The following is an 18807-nucleotide window of genomic DNA, read 5'->3' as shown; positions in this document are numbered from 1 at the left end:
CTGAGTGCAGTGTCACCAACATATCAAAGATCGCTGACATCTACTAGCTTACTACAGACCTGCTTGAAGAAAACTTCCAATATATATAATTTATAAAGACAATTGGGGATGTCGGATCTGTGTATGTGGATGCATGTAAGGCACAAGATCTGCTAGGCAAGTGGAGAGTACTAAGCTGTGAATGGTAAAGTGTGACTCGTGAGTGGATGATAAGTGAAAGTTAATTAGTATGTTAATCGTTTTGGTAACTCTAGTCAAATTTTGTATTAAACTTTAGCTACCAGAAAAAAACATTTATGTGAATTCCTGCATGCCCTATATGCACCTAGAGAAAATATCTTCAGTTCTTGCCAATAGGGCCCTCAAAGTTCACAATCTTTTAATCTACAAGTCTGATCACTACTTTGTGTCAAACACCAGCCCACCCCACCCCACCTATTTCATACACCTTACTATTGATACTTCTATGATATGTGGGCTCACTGGTCAATACAAAGGTATGGGCAAAAGTAGATTAAGTTTCAACAATTTACAAATCGAAGTATATTGCCAAGGGTAGCCTTGGAGCTATAGTTCACCACATTCCATAATATATGAAACAAAAACTTCAGCCCCAAAAGAGGTGGTAAACAAAGTACTCTGGGACTTTTCAGGTAAATAATTTCTCAGAAAATTAATCATTAATACTCCATAATTGCATGAAAACCAAAGTGTATTGTTCTTGGTTCAACCAGTACACCGGTTGGTCATGTTAAAATCATAAATATAAATAATATAAGAACAGCATCATGGTGTCAGAAAAATATATACACAAAACCCCAAATCTTTTTATGGCTCAACCAAAACTTCCTCATACATAAGATACATACATATCATACATCTACCTAAGGACCTGCCATATATCGGACCCCTAAAATATATATCATGTGCATGTGTATCAGAAGATTACAATAAGGTAGGTATCAATCTATAGATCTGTGGTGGACATTCATATATCCCAATGCAGTTTGCAAAGGTGCTTTTTCAGGAGAAGGGCATTCTGAAGACAATAAAAGCACCCAGATAGAGCCCTCAGACCTCTATGCACCACACAGAGGAGACTGGGCTACACTGGACTCTTGTGATCAATGGGGGCTGGATGAACATTTGGCTTTGGTTTTTTGGAAAGCTGTGTCCCCTCTGTAGTGTCCTCTTGCCTTTTAGATATTATGGTACCCAAAGCAATTACCATTTTCCCATTGCATCAGGGATGTATGATCTGGTGTATGACTCTGGCTTCATCTGATTGTCTTTATTGTCTCCAGATTGGCCTTCTCCTAAAGAAGCAACTTTGTGAAATGCATTGACACATCTGAAACTCCATCACATCTCTACAGATTTATACATACATTGTTATAATCTTCAGTTACACATGCACATGATATATTTTGAAGAGTTCAATGTATGACCTGTCCTTAGGTAGACTTATACATCTTTTATATGAGGAAACTGTGGTTGAACTATAAAAACTTTGGGGTTATTGGTGGTTCAAAATATGGTGACACAGGATATGATACACGCTAAAGTGGAAGCTGCCATCACAGACACCGTCCCTAAATTTTTGTCAGTATGGTCCCCCTGGGTAGATCACTTCCTCCCTAGGAGCTTTGACGAATCGTTGCTCCTCCCTTAATAATCTCCTCCATCAGATGGTAGTCCGGAGCCTTGGTCCGTTCCCCTCCCCCCCCTCCCTTCCCCCCCCTTTTTTTTCTTCTTTCTTTTCTCCCTCCCCCTTTTGTCTTACCCTGCTTCTTTCTCTCTGACTGTTCGCATTATCTCAATTGTTTTATCTTCACCTTCCAAGGAACTTATCCATATGCTCTAGGAGTACCACCCATTTGTATCCATCAAGCAATACCGTGCTCCTTTGATTTGGTATTATCCTCCCTTACTCATTGTGGTTTCTCCTATGTTTACAATAGTCGGACCTTTACTGTTGGCCATTAGGCCACATGCCTTAATCATTTATCTTTACTGTAAATGTATTTTGCATATTGTTGTATGCCTTACACCTTTAAAACCCAATAAAATGTTTGAACAAGGAAAGAATTTGGGGTTCTGTGTATGCGTTTTTTTTACACCCTGATGCTGTTCTTTTATTATTGATTTCTATGATTTTAACATGACCAACTGGTGTCCTGGTTGAGCCAAGAAAAATAAACTTTGGTCTTTATACATCTATGAAGTATTGATGGTTAATTTTCTGTGAGATTATTCAGTTTTTAACTTCAACAACATACAGTTAATTAAATAATACATTTGTTTTGCTTATATCTTCTACATTATAACAAGCTTCTTACAAATATCTAGTCTAAATATGACAGATTTAAAGAAAAAATATTTTCATTTTATTTGAAAATATCTATCTATCTATCTATCTATCTATCTATCTATCTATCTATCTATCTATCATATATCAAATATGAAATATACTGTATATATCAAATATCATATAGAAATATCAAATCTCCAGATTAGATCCTTACCTCTTGCTGCTTTACCAGGAAGACATCAATAAGATTCCTCTGGTCATTTACATCTAGAGTTTTCTTCTGTTTAGTAAATGTTGCTCTTATGAAGTTTTGCATCTGTCTCATATTTTCGAAAACTTTTTGGTGAGGTCCTGGAAGCAGGTCTAACAAAGTTGGGATAACATTGTACAGCTTTAAAAAGAAAAACAATGTATATATGAAAATAATTGAAAATATACTTGCATTTGATAGTCTGCAAAGGATGAGGGTAAGGAAGATACTGCATTTTTTTCCCTTGGAGATGAACATTACAATCCCTCAAAAATGCCCTCCAGCCCATTCCAGAAGTGCATCCTTGAGGGATTTTGAGCATCTAGGAACAGTAGTACAGAGATCTGCTTTAAATACTTTTCTTGTCCAGTGTACCATCATGTTCGTTTGGCTATCACCACAACAATATGGTAAGGATAGATAATGTCATGATTGGGTGTATTTGTTATTATGGGAAGATAGATAATGCTGCAGAGGAGAAACTGTGCCCTGCTTTTAAATAGTTTCTGCCTCCATTTTTCTCACTGGAGCTTACTCTTCATTTTTGTTACCTTCTCAAAACATCACTGTGAAACCCAATTTTCCTAAAAGCTTACCTGCTAGAGTTAAGATGGTTAAAAAAAGCACTAAGGCTACTTGCACACTGATCCATGGCAAAAGTGCATGTGCATTTTTGCTGCTTTTTTACAGCATTTGTGGGGCATGTGGCTCAAAAACTGCACCAAAAATGCAATGCAGGTGCATTTTGATATGTTTTTGCCACATTTTCCATTGATTTCAATAGGGAGTTGTTTTTGGTGTTTTTTTTTACTGCACCAAACCTGCACCCAAAATGCAGCAATCAGAACTTTGAAGCATGCACCAGGACCCGCAACAGATCAAAGTGAAGAATTTTATAGGAATGCATAGTCACACATTTTTCTTCTGCTTTTTTTAAAAGTGGAATAAACACAGATAGTTGTGAAAGCAACCTAAATGGTCTGGGAGGTAAGACATATAGCATGATTGACAGGAGGTGCAGTTTTAAAACTGAATTCCGGGATAGAAAAATATTGTCTAAATACAAGATCCATGTATATTCTTACTTGAATCTTGGGGGTTTATTCACTCAAACTCTAGAGTGCAAAATCTTATGCAGTTCTGTATAGAAACCAATCAGATTCCAGGTTTTATTGTCAAAGCTTAAATGAACAAGCAGAAGTTAGAGGCTCATTGGCTACCATGCATAGCTGCACCAGATTTTGCACTCTCCAGTTTGATCTGTACAGTAATCCGGTGTGAAACTCTGCCTCTATGCAGGAGCTTCCTGTACTAGACACTGCTGCTCTCTCCCATTGTGCATGATGACTGGTCTTGTCTCCGCCCCCTTTTGTAGTTTATTGCAAACAGCCTAAAGTGGGTGGAGCCTGCTGTGTCCCTTTTACAGCTCTGCTCTCTGCACAGACTATGCACAGCACAGTGATGATGTCACTGCTACTTTTCCAATGTAATAATTGGGTTTTCAAAGACATTTGTTGCACACACAGTGGATTTACAGTGATGGCCAAAAATTTTGCCACCCCTGCATTTCTGTCAGAAAATGTACCACTTCACCCAGAAAATTGTTGCCATTACACATGTTTAGGTATTCTCATATTTATTTCTTTTGTTTGTATTGGTATGGCACAAAAAAGTGGAGGAATAAAAAGCCAAATCTGACACATTCAATGCAAAACCCCAAAAATGGACTGGACAAAATGATTGGCACCTTCAATTCAATATTTGGTAGCACACCGTTTGGAAAAAAAAAGTAAATGAATCGCCTCCTGTAACCATTAATGAGTTTCTTACACCTCTCTTTTGGAATTTTGGACTACTGTTCTTTTGCCAACTGCTCCAGGTCTCTTGAATTGGAAAGATTCCTTTTCCCAGCTGCAGTTTTGAGATCTCTCCACAGGAGCTCTATGAGATTGAGATCTGGACTCATTGCTGGCCAGTTCAGTACTCTGCAGTGCTTTGTCTTAAACTTTTTCGGGAGCTTTTTAAAGTGTGTTTTGGGTCATTGTCCTGCTGTAACGCCCATGACCTCTGACGGAGACCCAACTTTCTGACACTGGGCCCTACATTACACCCCAGAATTCTTTGGTAGTCTTCAGATTTCATGATGCCATGCACACGTTCAAGACATCCAGTGCCTGAAGCAGCAAACCAACCCCAAACATCAGTGACCCTCCACCATGTTTGACTGTAGGGACTGTATTATTTTTTCTAAAGGCCTCATTTCTTTTTCTGAAAACAGTAGAGTGATGGGATTTACCAAAAAGCTGCCATTTTGTTTTGTCTGTCCACAGCACAGTCTCCCAAAATAAATTTGACTTCCTTAGGTAAGATTTGGCAAACTCCAATCTGATTTTTAAATGTTTCTGTGTCAGCAGTGGGGTCCTCCCAGGACTCTTACCATAGCATTTCTTCTTATTCAGATGGCGACATATAGTGCGAGCTGACATAGTTGTACCCTGTGCCTGAAGGTCAGCTTGAATTTGTCTGGAATTTGATCAAGGTTCTTTAGCCACCATTCAGACAATCCTTTGATGCAATCTTTGATCAATGTTTCTCTTTTATCCACGTCCAGGGAGATTAGCTACATTGTCATGGGTTGTAAAGTTCTTGACAATGTTGCACACAGTGGACACAGGAACATTAAGATCTCTGGAGATAGACTTTTCCACAATTTTTTTTCTTAAATTCTCAGACAATTCTTTGCTGCTCTTTCTCTTCTCCATGCCCCATGCGGCACACAAAGACACACAACAGAAAGGTTGAGTCCATTTTTCACCATTTTAACTGGTTGCCGGTGTGATTTCTATATTGTCCGCAACTGTTAACTGATACAGGTAAATTTTATTACAAATTACAGGAGCATCACAAACTTGGAATGCAATTATTTCTTATAATTTTGAGAAGATGCCAATCATTTTGTCCAGTTCTTTTTTGGAGTTTTGCGTGGATTTGTTTCTCCACTTTTTGGGTCATATCAATACAAACAAAAGAAATAAACATGAGAATGCCTAAACATTTGTAATTGCAACAATACGACTGTATATCCTTCCCGGCTATTAAGAATATGTTTAAATTTAAGCTTTTGTATCCAGAGTTCATCTTTAACAACACCTTTTCATCAATGGTTGCAAATTATAGAAGAATGTTTAAGTATTAAATAGGTTATGCAACACATATACATATACAAACATTTTGTTTAAAATATGACGTGCATGTACAGTATAGCAAAAGGTTTCATGTTGTTTTGTGTGAAAAGGTTAGGGCCTCTGTCAGGTTTTTATTACTGTCTGTGTCCCCACTTGTGAGATTTACCATCTTTATTTGTCCTGGTGATGTTCAACAAGTAGGAATGGGAAATTCATAATTTTAAAAGAACAAGAGGTATGGGGAAGTCTTCAAATCAGGACCCATGTACGGGGCATTTCCATTTACTTTCTTTTGCGTCTTCATAGCCAGGGAGTGAAGAAAAAGCCCTTTAAGGTCCATACAAGCTAGGAGCACAAAAAAATGGCAGAACCTTTGGCAGAAAAAGCAGCATAAAAAATGCTCGTAGTAGCTCATATTGTACAAAAGTTTATGACAGTTTATGGTTATTTACTCTTACAAGCCTTTTTCTTTTCAAAACATTCCCCTCTGCTTGTTTTTCAATGTACTATTGAAAATGCTGAATGCTCCTAAACACTGCATTTATACACATTTATGAGTGTTGAGCATTTTTCTACCTGAAAATTGCTCTCAACAACGCACTTATGATGTGCTTTTCTCCTGTTTTTAAATTTTCCTCTTGAAATCTGCCTCTAAATGCCCTAATGTGCATGGACACATAGGATAACACTGAGCTGCTTCTACAGGCTGGACCCTGAATAAGACATCGAAAGTAGGGTTGCACCAATAAATCTTTTTAGCAAGAGCACGAGTACCAATTCTTGTGCTCAAGTACTCACCGATATCAATTACCAATACCATTTCAGTGCGATTTAAGCCCATACAAAATGAATGGCTCAAATCGCACTGCAAACCGCACAGCACCCACAGGGAACCTGCATGGGATTTGGACAAGAACCACCCCATCTATCTGTTAAAATCACATGCGATTCTTTGCAGTGCGATTTGAGTCCATTCATTTGTATAGGCTCAAATTGCACCTTAAAGGTATCACTTTCAGTTATTGGGGCATTTGTACAGGTACAAGTACTCGTGCAAATGCTTAGTATTGGCGCAGATATCAGTATTGCTATCAGTGCAAACCCAGGGGCGGACTGACAACTCATGGGGCCCCAGGGCAATAGGGGATCATGAGGCCTCTGTGTCCTTGCCCAAACTCAAAAAAGCCTATGAAAAAGGTACCAGGGGCATCTCATGGGGCCCCCTACTGACCCCGGGCTCTCGGGCAGTGCCCAAGTTTCCACATGGTCAGTCCGCTCCTGTGCAAACCTAATGGTAAAAAAAAGCCTGACCGTGGTTCTAATCAATTTCTACTGCCTACTGTCTTTACCTTGAATCACTGAAAATATTTTAGAAACTGTTCAACCACAATCAAGCAGCAAATTCAAAACACCTCTCACCCACAAACACAATAATAGCACAACTTACCCGGATCACACGGGAAGCCATAAGCCTTATGTTTTCATTAATCAAACCCATGAGTCTCAGTATAGTGGGGTCATCATAATTGAATCGATGACCAAGTAGTATGGAGATGATTATATTGGCCACTGCAGCATTAAGGATGGTCAGATTATCAAAAGGTTTACCTGGAATTAAAATAAAGCATGATTGCATGGCAACAAAAAACATAATCTATACTGCGGACAATACATGGAAAACAGTCTATTTGTTAATGTGGCTATCCAAGATTCACATATCACACAAAATTTTCACATTTTTATCACTGCGCTCTATTTTAAAAATGTGTGTTTCGTGGACGAAAGCTTGTCATGAAAATTTGAATGTTATTGCGAATAAAAAAGTATCATAGAAAATGTTTTTGTTGCATGTGCACCAATATGGCTAAAATCATCTCAAGTGTGAATCTTGTGAGCACTATAAAGGGTCATATGTTGTCTCAAGCAATTTCGTTTCATTGCCAACAGAGATCTTTTTAGACATCCAAGGGCTTGAATGGACGTTTTGTTTGTATGTGGACCTTTTTGATTTGTATTGTTCTTATACAAACACTTCTAATGTTCCTCACAGGTTATGAACATTAAGGATTAGTGCAAAATATCCATATGTGTCAGATATTGCAATCATCATGGATTAAGGTGCCCAAGAATAAGAAGTGACAGACAGCAGGATTTGCCCATATTGGAAAGTATGGAAATGGCCATCAAGAACCAGTAAGAGCATTCCAATATCAAATGCATATACATTTGCCAACAAAACCCAACAGTAAATAAAAGGTAATAAAATTTCCTTTTCTCATAGAACACACGACATAAAATGAATGATAAAGAAGACACAAACGCTTCAAAACAATCACCTTCATAAGATTTCATTGTCCTTATTAAACATTCAGATTCTTCACAAATCTTGTCTTCTATAGCTTTTTTTCCCATCCCGTAATCTCGGAGCGTTGAAAGAGTGAATCTTCTCATTGCCTTCCAGCTCTCACCATTTGAAAAAATAACACCTAAACAGGAGGAAAGCATTATTTTTTGTGTCAATGAAGCAATTGTCACATACAAATGGTGCCCAAAATATACAAAATATAGATCCAAGACTGTTGATGGAAATAACAAATGGTGCGTAGTGTTTGTTTGTCTTATCTCAGGACCTGAACATTACATTCAGAAAACATTAATGTCCTTAAAGAATATCTAGACCCAAGAACAAAAATGTAATATATTGCAGTCTAGCATTCTTTAGATATGATGGCTGCATTAGTTTCCATTTTTCAGGATTTCTTCCTGTATCTTCACCTGGAAAATCTGCCAGTCACACACTTCCTGTCATAGGTTCCTCTACCACCACCACCTTTTGAGAAGATAAAGAGCAGTGTTTTGCAGTCCAAAGTGACAAAGAGAGCATTGTTAACTGACAACAGTGCAACACAGGAAGAGAGCACAGAAGGCTATCAGCCTACTGGATTTCTGGTGGGATCCACAGGTAGTTTTTTGTAATTGACTGAACAGAGTATAACAGAAAACAAGTAAAACTCATTTACATAAACTGTATTGTTTGCCATTTATTAAAGATAAAAAAAACACGCTTACCGTTGTCTTTTGTTGATTTAGAAAATATCGGCAACTTTGGTCTGTTAGCAAATTCTTCACCGTGGGTAAGTAGAGCATCTTTAACAGTGTCGTAACCGCACAAGATGATGACTTTTGCCATTCCGAAATGGAAAGTTAATACTGTGCCATACTTCTTAGACAGCTGGAAATGAAACATATAGTAGAAGATATAGTTGTAATTCTAAAATTATCATTAAAGAAATCCCCCACTATTATGTGGAAACACATCTTTTATTCTTTGATGTCTGTATACAGAGGTATGTTTAATTTAAAGGAACATTCCACTTTTAAAAAAGTTTGCTAAATTTCTTGCAAATTGGAATTGAACTTCAATGGATTTGAAGTGGTAAACACAAAATTGCATCTGTCGCTTGTGATGTCCATTCTAAGTACCTGCTCATGGCTCTCCCCTATTTGGAGGGACTGTCCCTCTCTTGGAACCATATCTCTATGTTCCTATTTCCTCTAAGTTTTTCTTCTTTGTGCTCTGACTTAAATCTGTACAAAAATACTGTTACTTACCAAGTGTTTAACTACACTTATATACCAGTATGAAGAAAACAAATTGGTAAAATAAAAAAATGTGTGTGCTTAACCACGTCAATGCCATCATATGTATAAGTATGGCCTCAAATTGAGGTGGTTATACTGTGAAGATGGTTAAGGCTATAGCCATGATCCCACTACCGTTTTCTTCAGGAGGAGCTTCCCTATACAGCTGATCAATCACTTTTGCAAATGATGGAAGTGAAATGGCATCCTTCCCCGACCCCCATTGCAGACTTTCCATTCTAACATTGTTCCTCCCCCTCTCTGAGATCAGAAACTGGAAGGGACAAGGATTTAATCACTTCCGCTTTCAGTTTGTTTATTTACAAGCTGTTACTGGTAGTGATGTCACGCCCCACAATGTGCATTGTGATTGTGATTGCCCGAAGCAAATCAAACCAAAGCAATGCACCTTACCACAGGTTTTGGCCAATCACAGCACAATTGGGCAGAGCTAGTGGTGACATCAACGCTACCTCTGCCTAATTGTTTACATCTGATTGGCAAATGCCAGATAGCGGCGAGTGCTCAGCGGGTGTGGATGGGTCAGAGGGTATCATTTTTTTTTCCTTCATTTTAGTGAGTCGGCGTCATTGTGACAATGCTGGACTCCATGATTGACGATGGATTACAATGATGGGAGCACCCCTATCCCAAAGCACCCTCCCATGCTGAGGGCATGTGACCTGGTATGGTTTGGGGGGGTGCTCGCTTGCCCCTCCTTTTCTGGCCTGCCAGGTCTGTGCTCGGATCAAGGGTCTGGTAGGAATTTAGGGGGTACCCCACACTCCCCCCCACCAATTTTTTTGTGGTGGGGTTCCCCTTAAAAGTCCTACCAGGTCTAAAGGTCTTGGTATGGCTTTTAGGTGGAACCCCATGCACTTTTTAAAAATTTTGTACTATGGGGTCCCTACTAACCTCCTTACCACACCTAAAGGGAACCCCACACTGTTGTATTTTTTAAATAAAAGTGTCAGTTCTGCTGCAGCAGATTCTATATATTGTACAGATGTGCAACTTTGCAGATAGTTTAAGGGGAACCCCCAGGCATACTATTTAAAGGAATTTTTCTTTTTTTACTTTAAGCAATGAAAAATTACGGCCCCTATAAAAATGGTACTTTTTGAAAAAGGTTTTCACTGATTCATGTCCCTCAGGGCAGTACCCGAGTCCCCATGCCACTTTTATGGCCAATAACTTACATATAAGCCTTCAAAATAGGCACTTTTGAATTTAAAAGTTCGACTCCCATAGACTTGCAAGTTCGAACAGAACAGTGGGGGTGTTCCATCACTAGTTACTGGCTTGTAAAGATTCTCATCAAATCCATCTTAGTTTGATCAGATGCTTTGGAGACTAGAAGCGAGATGCGGGACCTAAAAGACCCCAGGTCTCTCTATAAAGAAGACCTGTCATGACCCATAGTATCACAAGGGATGTTGTTCATCCCTTGTGATAGCAATAAAGTTGATGAAAAAGGCACAGTGTAAACAAAGAAAAAATAAATTTAAATAAAATAAATAATAATAAAAATGCTTTCCTATTAGTTGTTAGTCTGCAGCCCATTGTATCTGGGTAGTGTGACTGTATTAGTTGAACGTTAGGTATCTATTTACTTGGTGGAACATCATCTTTTATATTATATTGTGTGCACTAAAATTCAATGAACTGATGTTTTACTGAAGATTTGCATTTGATTAACCACTGAGTCAATATTAAGTATATATAGTGCAGCGCTGTAATGTAATTAAATAAATAATTAAAATAAAAGTAAAATAGTTCATAAAGTACTTTCACAATAAAATGATCATAAACATGTGAAGGCCTCCTCCTCATTAGGTGACTGGAATCAAACAGAAAAAATGCGCACTCACCGACCGCGCATTTTAAATGCGCATGTATGTAATTCAGATGACCAGCCAGGCATGCAGATCCAGAGAACACATAGGTCATCCCTCTCAAATACTGACATCAGCCTTGGGTGCAGTAATATATCTCCAGGTCCAGAGAGCCATCTTGCCCCAAAGGATAGGTAGACAGGGGTCCCCCTCCTGGTTCCAGGTACCCCAGAAGTGGTAGATGTAAATCTGAAACCCTCCAGCAAGAGGGTCAAAGAAAAAAGGGAACGCCAATAGTGTAGTAGGTTCAAGAACTTTATTGGATCAACAGTAGTTAAGCCAGGGTCACATGTGCACACAAATACCATCGGCCATCAAACGGACTGGTAAGTATGAAAGGTAAGTAAAACATGTACTAACCCAGCAAAGGTAAGAATCAGAGACCACCGGACTCTGATTACGTATATATACGTAAAATATACGTAAAAAAGATACGTAAAAAAAACTATATGTAAAAAAAATATGTAAAAAATTATATATAAAATATATGTAAAAAACTACACTATATCTAGATATAGTGTAGTTTTTTACATATATTTTATATATAATTTTTACACGATTTTTATTAATCTTTTGGGTCATAGAGATATTATGTATATGTTTGTGCCAAAATGTTTACTGAACCTTCTGATACGTAGTACCTAAATAGGTACCTTTAGTCATGGATGACCTAGCGAATATTAGGGGTATCAAATGGGGAAATGGGATACCTTTACACATCAAATTATAGGACCACATGTTTGTGAATTTAATATCCTATTTGGTATCAGCCCCTAGGATGGCGGAATAGGGATACCCATTCGGTTTGAGATTTTCCGCTTTCACGGAGAAATTCCCCTTTCTCTGTGATTATTATATAATCTCACTATAATTATGGTATTATGATCCATGACAAATGGTAATTCATGATGTCAATAGGAAAATGCCATATTTTAATATGTGTATTTTAGTATGTGTGTATCCTTTTGAACGCCTGTGTGCGTTTATGGTATTTTTAATGTAGAAATTGTGGATTCATTTTACATATGTTTTTGGACATATGTTAACATATGGCTTTTACATCTATATGGGTAACCGACTCTAGCTCCTATGCCATGGATATAACTAGTATAATAAGGGGTATCTGGCTCTTGCAGTACCTTATCTATATGTTCTTTAATATTACATATTTGAATAGTGGCTTACATTCTTGGCCACTTGCCTGGGGTGGAGGGTATATTAAGATCGGATGACTCATGTTTTCTCTGATCGAACCACTTGCCCTTCTGTCATCAGCCATGGGTAACCGACACTTGATTATGTGCTTTATTTGCATCCCCTTGACAGTAGCTGTTGATTCTCACAGCTTACTGCCTATGATCCATGGCAATATGGCGGCGATCGGGCGGCGCATGCGCAGTTCATTTCTGCACAGCCGCAACCCACGGCAAAATGGCGGTCATTCGCGCATGCGCAGTTCCATTTTTCGGATTCCGAACGATAGAGCGGGATTTCCGCGCATGCGTGAATCGCATTTAAATAGGAAGTCTTTTTGTCACACTGCTAATGGCGTCCACCCTCTGATGAAGTGCCGTAGCACGAAAGGCCTCAGGAGGAGCCAGTAGCAAGTGTGACTTCCTGACCACTGAGACCACGAGGAGGTCCGGTGGTCTCTGATTCTTACCTTTGCTGGGTTAGTACATGTTTTACTTACCTTTCATACTTACCAGTCCGTTTGATGGCCGATGGTATTTGTGTGCACATGTGACCCTGGCTTAACTACTGTTGATCCAATAAAGTTCTTGAACCTACTACACTATTGGCGTTCCCTTTTTTCTTTGACCCTCTTGCTGGAGGGTTTCAGATTTACATCTACCACTTCTGGGGTACCTGGAACCAGGAGGGGGACCCCTGTCTACCTATCCTTTGGGGCAAGATGGCTCTCTGGACCTGGAGATATATTACTGCACCCAAGGCTGATGTCAGTATTTGAGAGGGATGACCTATGTGTTCTCTGGATCTGCATGCCTGGCTGGTCATCTGAATTACATACATGCGCATTTAAAATGCGCGGTCGGTGAGTGCGCATTTTTTCTGTTTGATTCCAGTCACCTAATGAGGAGGAGGCCTTCACATGTTTATGATCATTTTATTGTGAAAGGACTTTATGAACTATTTTACTTTTATTTTAATTATTTATTTAATTACATTTCAGCGCTGCACTGTATATACTTAATATTCTTGTTATGAGGTCCAGTGATTCCTTGGAGTGCTTCAGCAGCTGATTTTTTGAGCGCTCGCTTTACCTTTATTCCACTGAGTCAATATTGTGCACCAAAAAAATTGCAGAAACAAATATTTTTTTTTCAGGGCCTCTGCTTAAAAAATATGTATTATATTTGGGGGTTTCCAAGTAATTTTCTAGCAAAAAATGTTGATTTTCACATGTATGTGAGAAATATCAGAATCAGCCTGGGGGTTAAGTGGTTATTGACCAATCAATTTTTGGTGTGGTAAGTCTTCAAAGTCCATATAACTGGAGGGTGGCAGGAGTCTGTCTTTTGACTACATACTTTGTGCTAAAAGGTGTCCCTCTTTCTATCCCCAAAAAGTTGGGAAGTATGCCTGCCCATTGTTAAATCCTTTCCTTCCAGGGGGACAGGCAAGAAGAACAAACAAAAATAGACAAGGTGAAGTCCTGCAATCTATGTTTTCTAGATGTAACAGCATGAAGCAATCTCTTTGCTCCCTGCTGTGTTGATTAATACCCACTGTTTAGTCCTGTAATCTTGGATCCAGTGGCAGACATACTGAATTTGGTTGGGTATAGAGTTCCCAAAAAGAAAAGACTGTCTATTAGAAAAGCACTAAGTAAGCCCCAACACTAGGAAGATGATCAGTTATACCTAAATAGCCTTGGATGCTTTGTACAAAGACAGGTCATTAATCAGCATGATTGCCTGTCCAACATCCAGCTATGTTGGGCCAATTTGAGATGAAACTATTTAAGAAGATTGTGCCACAAGGGCTCAACCAGGAGCAAAATGGAATTAAATGATGGGATGTTGTGGAAAACATGAGGCTAAATTTGCGACTGTCCCTAGATAGAGCTTGCAGGTACTGCATTACTGTGGGAATCCCTGTAAGTTCTTGGCAAAGACAGATTTGCCACATAGCACTATGGCAAGTGGAATTACAGATCTAAGAAGCAGTACATTAAAAAGAGGGTCCAGACTATTTATTTGACCAGGAGCCCCATGATGTATATATTTAACACTCTAAGACATGTTCAAAAAGTGTAAGGAATGCCAACTCAGTGCTCATCTTGATACCTATCTCTAAAAAACCTCACATCAAAGTTGGCCTTCACAGCAAGAGATCATCTGAGTTTGGAAACATGACTTTTTACCTCCATAAATGTTTTGTAAGGTTGTTTCATGTCAAGCATGTGCAGATTTCCAATGATGGGTAAAGGTTTGGGCCCTGGAGGTAAATTCTTGTGTTTTTGTTTTTTTTGACTGTTGTAAACATTGGCCAAGAAGAGTATGACCACAGCAGATAAAAGGATTGTGATAATGTCCATGGAGAATGATTGCCAACGATATCTAAGGAAGAGAAAACAAAAAATATGAGAGTTAACAGAGAGGGAAAGAATTAGAACCACTGTCAATGTTTTACCATCATCTCTGTTTGTGTGTAGATGTGCCCTCTTTGTCCTAGTGACCACAGTTATCAAAACGGAAAGTAACTGGAAATTCAAAATTTTAGAGATGTCACTAGAAGAAGAGCTGAAGGTTAATCTGCCATTGGAGGCACTTTCACATACAAACTTCCTGTTACATCTGTCTAATGGAGGAATTTCCCTCACACTTCATGTTGCATCCCTGGAGAGGAAAGTGAAGGGAAATCTCCCCAAGAAGACACAGACAATAAAATGTAAGCAGGGTGTTTAACCCTTCCCTACTCTATCTAAAACAGAAAAAAAATATTTTTGACCATGCATACACTAAATCATTGTCTTGACTGTGGATAAAATTAAGTTGTGAATCTTATAATTTAAAATATTATGTTATATATCATAACATGTTACAGTATATGCATTTGATCAAAGGGTCAGCAGCACAAATATATATTCAGAAAACTGTGGTCAGTGATTGTAATGATAGCAGTAAATATAAGATTTTTTTTTTAATTTTTCTGTGTGTTTTTATCTAAACTGCTAAAAAAAATTAAAGGAACATTTTGAAAACACATCAAATCTTAATGGGGAAAAATCTCATGCTGGATCTCTATACTGATATGGACTGGGTAATGTGTTAGGAACGTAAGGATGCCCCATCTTTTGATGAAAATTAAAATTATCAACCTACTGAGGACTAAATTCAAAGACACCCCAAAAATAAAGTGAAAAAATGATGCAGGCTAGTCCATTTTGATGAAATTTCATAACAGCAACTCAAAATGGTACTCAGTAGTTTGTATGGCCCTGATGTGTTTGTATACATGCTTGACAATATTGGGGCATGCTCCTAATGAGACAACGGATGGTGTCCTGGGATATTACCTCTCAGATCTGGACCAGGGCATCACTAAGCTCCTGAACAGTCTGAGGTGCAACCTGGTGGCGTCGGATGGACTGAAACATGATATCCCAGAGGTGTTCTACTGGATTTAGGTCAGGCAAGCATGGAGGACTGAATGTATCAATTCCTTCATCCTCCAGGAACTGCTTGCATACTCTCGCCACATGAAGCCATACATTGTCATGCACCAGGAGGAACCCAGGACCCACTGCACCAGCGTATGGTCTGACAATGGGTCCAAGACCTTCATCCCGATACCTAATGGCAGTCAGGGTACCATTGCCTAGCCTGTAGAGGTCTGTGCTTCCCTCCATGGATATGCCTCCCCTGACCATCACCAAAACGGTCATGCTGAACAATGTTACAGGCAGCATAACGTTCTCCGTGGCTTCTCCAGACCCTTTCACGTTTGTCACATGTGCTCAGGGTGAACCTTCTCTCATCTGGTGCTCAATGGCAAATGCCAATTGAGCTCCATGGTGCCGGGCAGTCAGTCCCACTAGAGGAAGTCTGTTTCTGATTGTTTGGTCAGAGACATTCACACCAGTGGCCTGCTGGAGATCATTTTGTAGGGCTCTGGCAGTGCTCATCCTGTTCCTCCTTGCACAAAGGAGCATTTATTGGTCCTGCTGATAGGTTAAGGACCTTCTACGGTCCTGTTCAGCTCTCGTAGAGTAACTGCCTGTATCCTGGAATCTTCTCCATGCTCTTGAGACTGTGCTGGGAAAGAGAAACCTTCTGGCAATGGCACGTATTGATGTGCCATCCTGTAGGAGTTGGACTGCCTGTGCAACCTCTGTAGGGTCCAGGTATCACCTCATACTACCAGTAGTGACATTGACCCTAGCCAAATGCAAAACTAGTGAAAAACATTTAGAAAAAGATGAGTAGGGAAAAAAATGTCAGTCGCCTTCAACTGTAAAACCATCCCTGTTTTGGGGGTCGTCTCATTGTTGCCCATCTAGTGAACTTCTTGTTTATTTCATTAACACCAAAGCAGCTGAAACTAATTAACAACCCCCTCTGCTACTTAGCTGACCAGATCACTATCCCTGGAGTTTAATTGACTTGATGCTAGACTCTGATTAAAAAGTGTTCCTTAATTTTTTTGGAGCAGTGTATAATGTTATCCACATTGGCAACCAAACAAGCTGACTTGAAAAAGTGACAGGAGTGCTTTAGACAGTTTTTTTTTTAAAAGAAGATATAGACCACAACAACAAAATTAAAAATAACAAAGCACCATTCCCTGGACAGCTTGACCTGCATCAAAGGACTTGTTCACACTACGTTAAGGACCTGCATTTTTCTGTAGTATATAAATGCAGGTCACCGATAAGGCACATAAAAACAATTGTTTTCTATGTGCTCCCTTCGCATCAGAATGCTGGTTTGATGTACAGTGCATTGCCGTGTTCACATATACCAAAACTGCCTATGCAGATAAGGGTCTTCTGATAAAACAAACTACGCAGCTTTGACCAAAGTTAATAATGTTCTTGCTATGGGGGTAGGCCATTTACATATCTAAAGAGTATGTAAACCCAACATTTCATATTCCTGATATGTGCTTGCTATATCATGTACTTACAGTATATAAAAATGTTTCCTGTTCTTTTGGGATTGCTTCCTTTGTGTGAAATCCCTGGTATTCCTGCCAGTCCATTTGCTTTCCTATTTAAAACTGACCACACTAGCCATGAAAGCTCAGTTCTATATCCTTGTCTCTTCCAATGATCAGACTTGTCCTGACACGCTGATATCCTCCCCCCCACAGCCAGCCCTCTGTGTGCTGCTGTTTCTCCTCCCCCAGCTCTCTGTTCTCAACCGCATAAGGAGCTTAGAAGGCTTAGATCACTTATAAAACATGGAAAAAAGGTATTTATGTTTTTTATATCTATAAGCATATGTTTTGCCTTTCATTTGTATTTTAAACTGAACGGATTGTTTTACAAGGTGAGAGTTTCCTCACAGAGGTTGCATCTCCTCGTCCTGCCTTGTTGTTGGGATATTTTTAAGAAGTTTCAAGTTGTTGGTGTTCACATCCACCATCACAGGAGTGAGCTCTTGCTGTGATTCGAACCTCCTAACATGCACTTTCTCATCCATGGTGCAGTGGCTCCGAGCTCAGTGTTTGAGAGCTTGCTCTTGTGATGGTGGATGTGAACAGTAACCACTGGGCATGTCTTAGCAACCTCCTAGCAACAAGGCAGGATCTGAAGTTGCAAAATGTGAGAGTTTTTCTATCAGGCTTCCTTAAGTATGTAAATGGCCTACACCTATAGCAAGGACATTATTCAACTTTGGTCAAAGCTGCAGTTTGCTTTTATCTACAGATGCCCCTTATCTGCATAGGCATTTTGTTGGTAAAGGTGAACCTTTTAATATGAAAAGAGTTTAAAGATAAACACGATCCTTTACTTACAGTTCTCCACTGTATGCTGATCCCGTTTTTCTCTCTTCTGTGCCTCTACAGAGAATACTTTACCTATATACTCAGTCAGTATTTATATTCTGTTCTGACAGCCTTTTCTGACATTTTCATTCATCAGACATGGTCTCCACCCAACAACGGAAAAAGTTGTTAAAATGCGACACTGGCTGGGGAATTTTACATTCTGCAGATCATTCACTCTGACATATTAGCTGTGTTCAAAGGTTAGTGATTGTGTGACAGTAAAGATAGATACTTGATGGTCAGTACTAGGGTTCGTTCACACCAGTTCAGCTGAACTGCATTAACCACTTACTGCCCAAGGAAATTCTGACACTTGTCACATACATGTAAAAATCTGCATTTATTTACAGTTGCAAGAAAAAGTATGTGAACCCCTTGGGATTAGGTGGAGTTTTGCATGAATTGGGCATAAAATGTGCTCTGAACGTCATCTAAGTCACAACAATAGAAGAACACAGTCTGCTGAACATAATACTACACAAACATTAGATGTTGCCGTGGTTT

At 39.1% G+C, this 18807-nt stretch overlaps 1 protein-coding gene across 1 annotated transcript in view; it reads right to left on the bottom strand.

Moving 5' to 3' along the window:
• LOC149455636 (cytochrome P450 2B19-like) overlaps positions 1-18429 on the bottom strand; it is a 31041-nt gene extending 12612 nt beyond the window's left edge. The window contains exons 1-6 of the mRNA XM_089686024.1: positions 18271-18429; positions 14672-14867; positions 8816-8978; positions 8083-8232; positions 7194-7354; positions 2526-2702 (exon numbers count right to left, since the gene is read on the bottom strand). Of these exons, the coding sequence (XP_089542150.1) occupies positions 2526-2702; positions 7194-7354; positions 8083-8232; positions 8816-8978; positions 14672-14845 (825 nt within the window). The 5' untranslated portion in view covers positions 14846-14867; positions 18271-18429. The remainder of the gene's footprint in view (positions 1-2525; positions 2703-7193; positions 7355-8082; positions 8233-8815; positions 8979-14671; positions 14868-18270) is intronic.
• Between the last annotated feature and the right edge of the window lie 378 nt (positions 18430-18807).

Source organism: Staurois parvus, unplaced genomic scaffold (genome assembly GCF_062004578.1).
Source record: "Staurois parvus isolate SC_StPar_1 unplaced genomic scaffold, SC_StPar_1.0 ptg000390l, whole genome shotgun sequence".
NCBI classification, from domain to species: domain Eukaryota; kingdom Metazoa; phylum Chordata; class Amphibia; order Anura; family Ranidae; genus Staurois; species Staurois parvus.
This window is presented reverse-complemented; position numbering and strand designations above follow the sequence as displayed.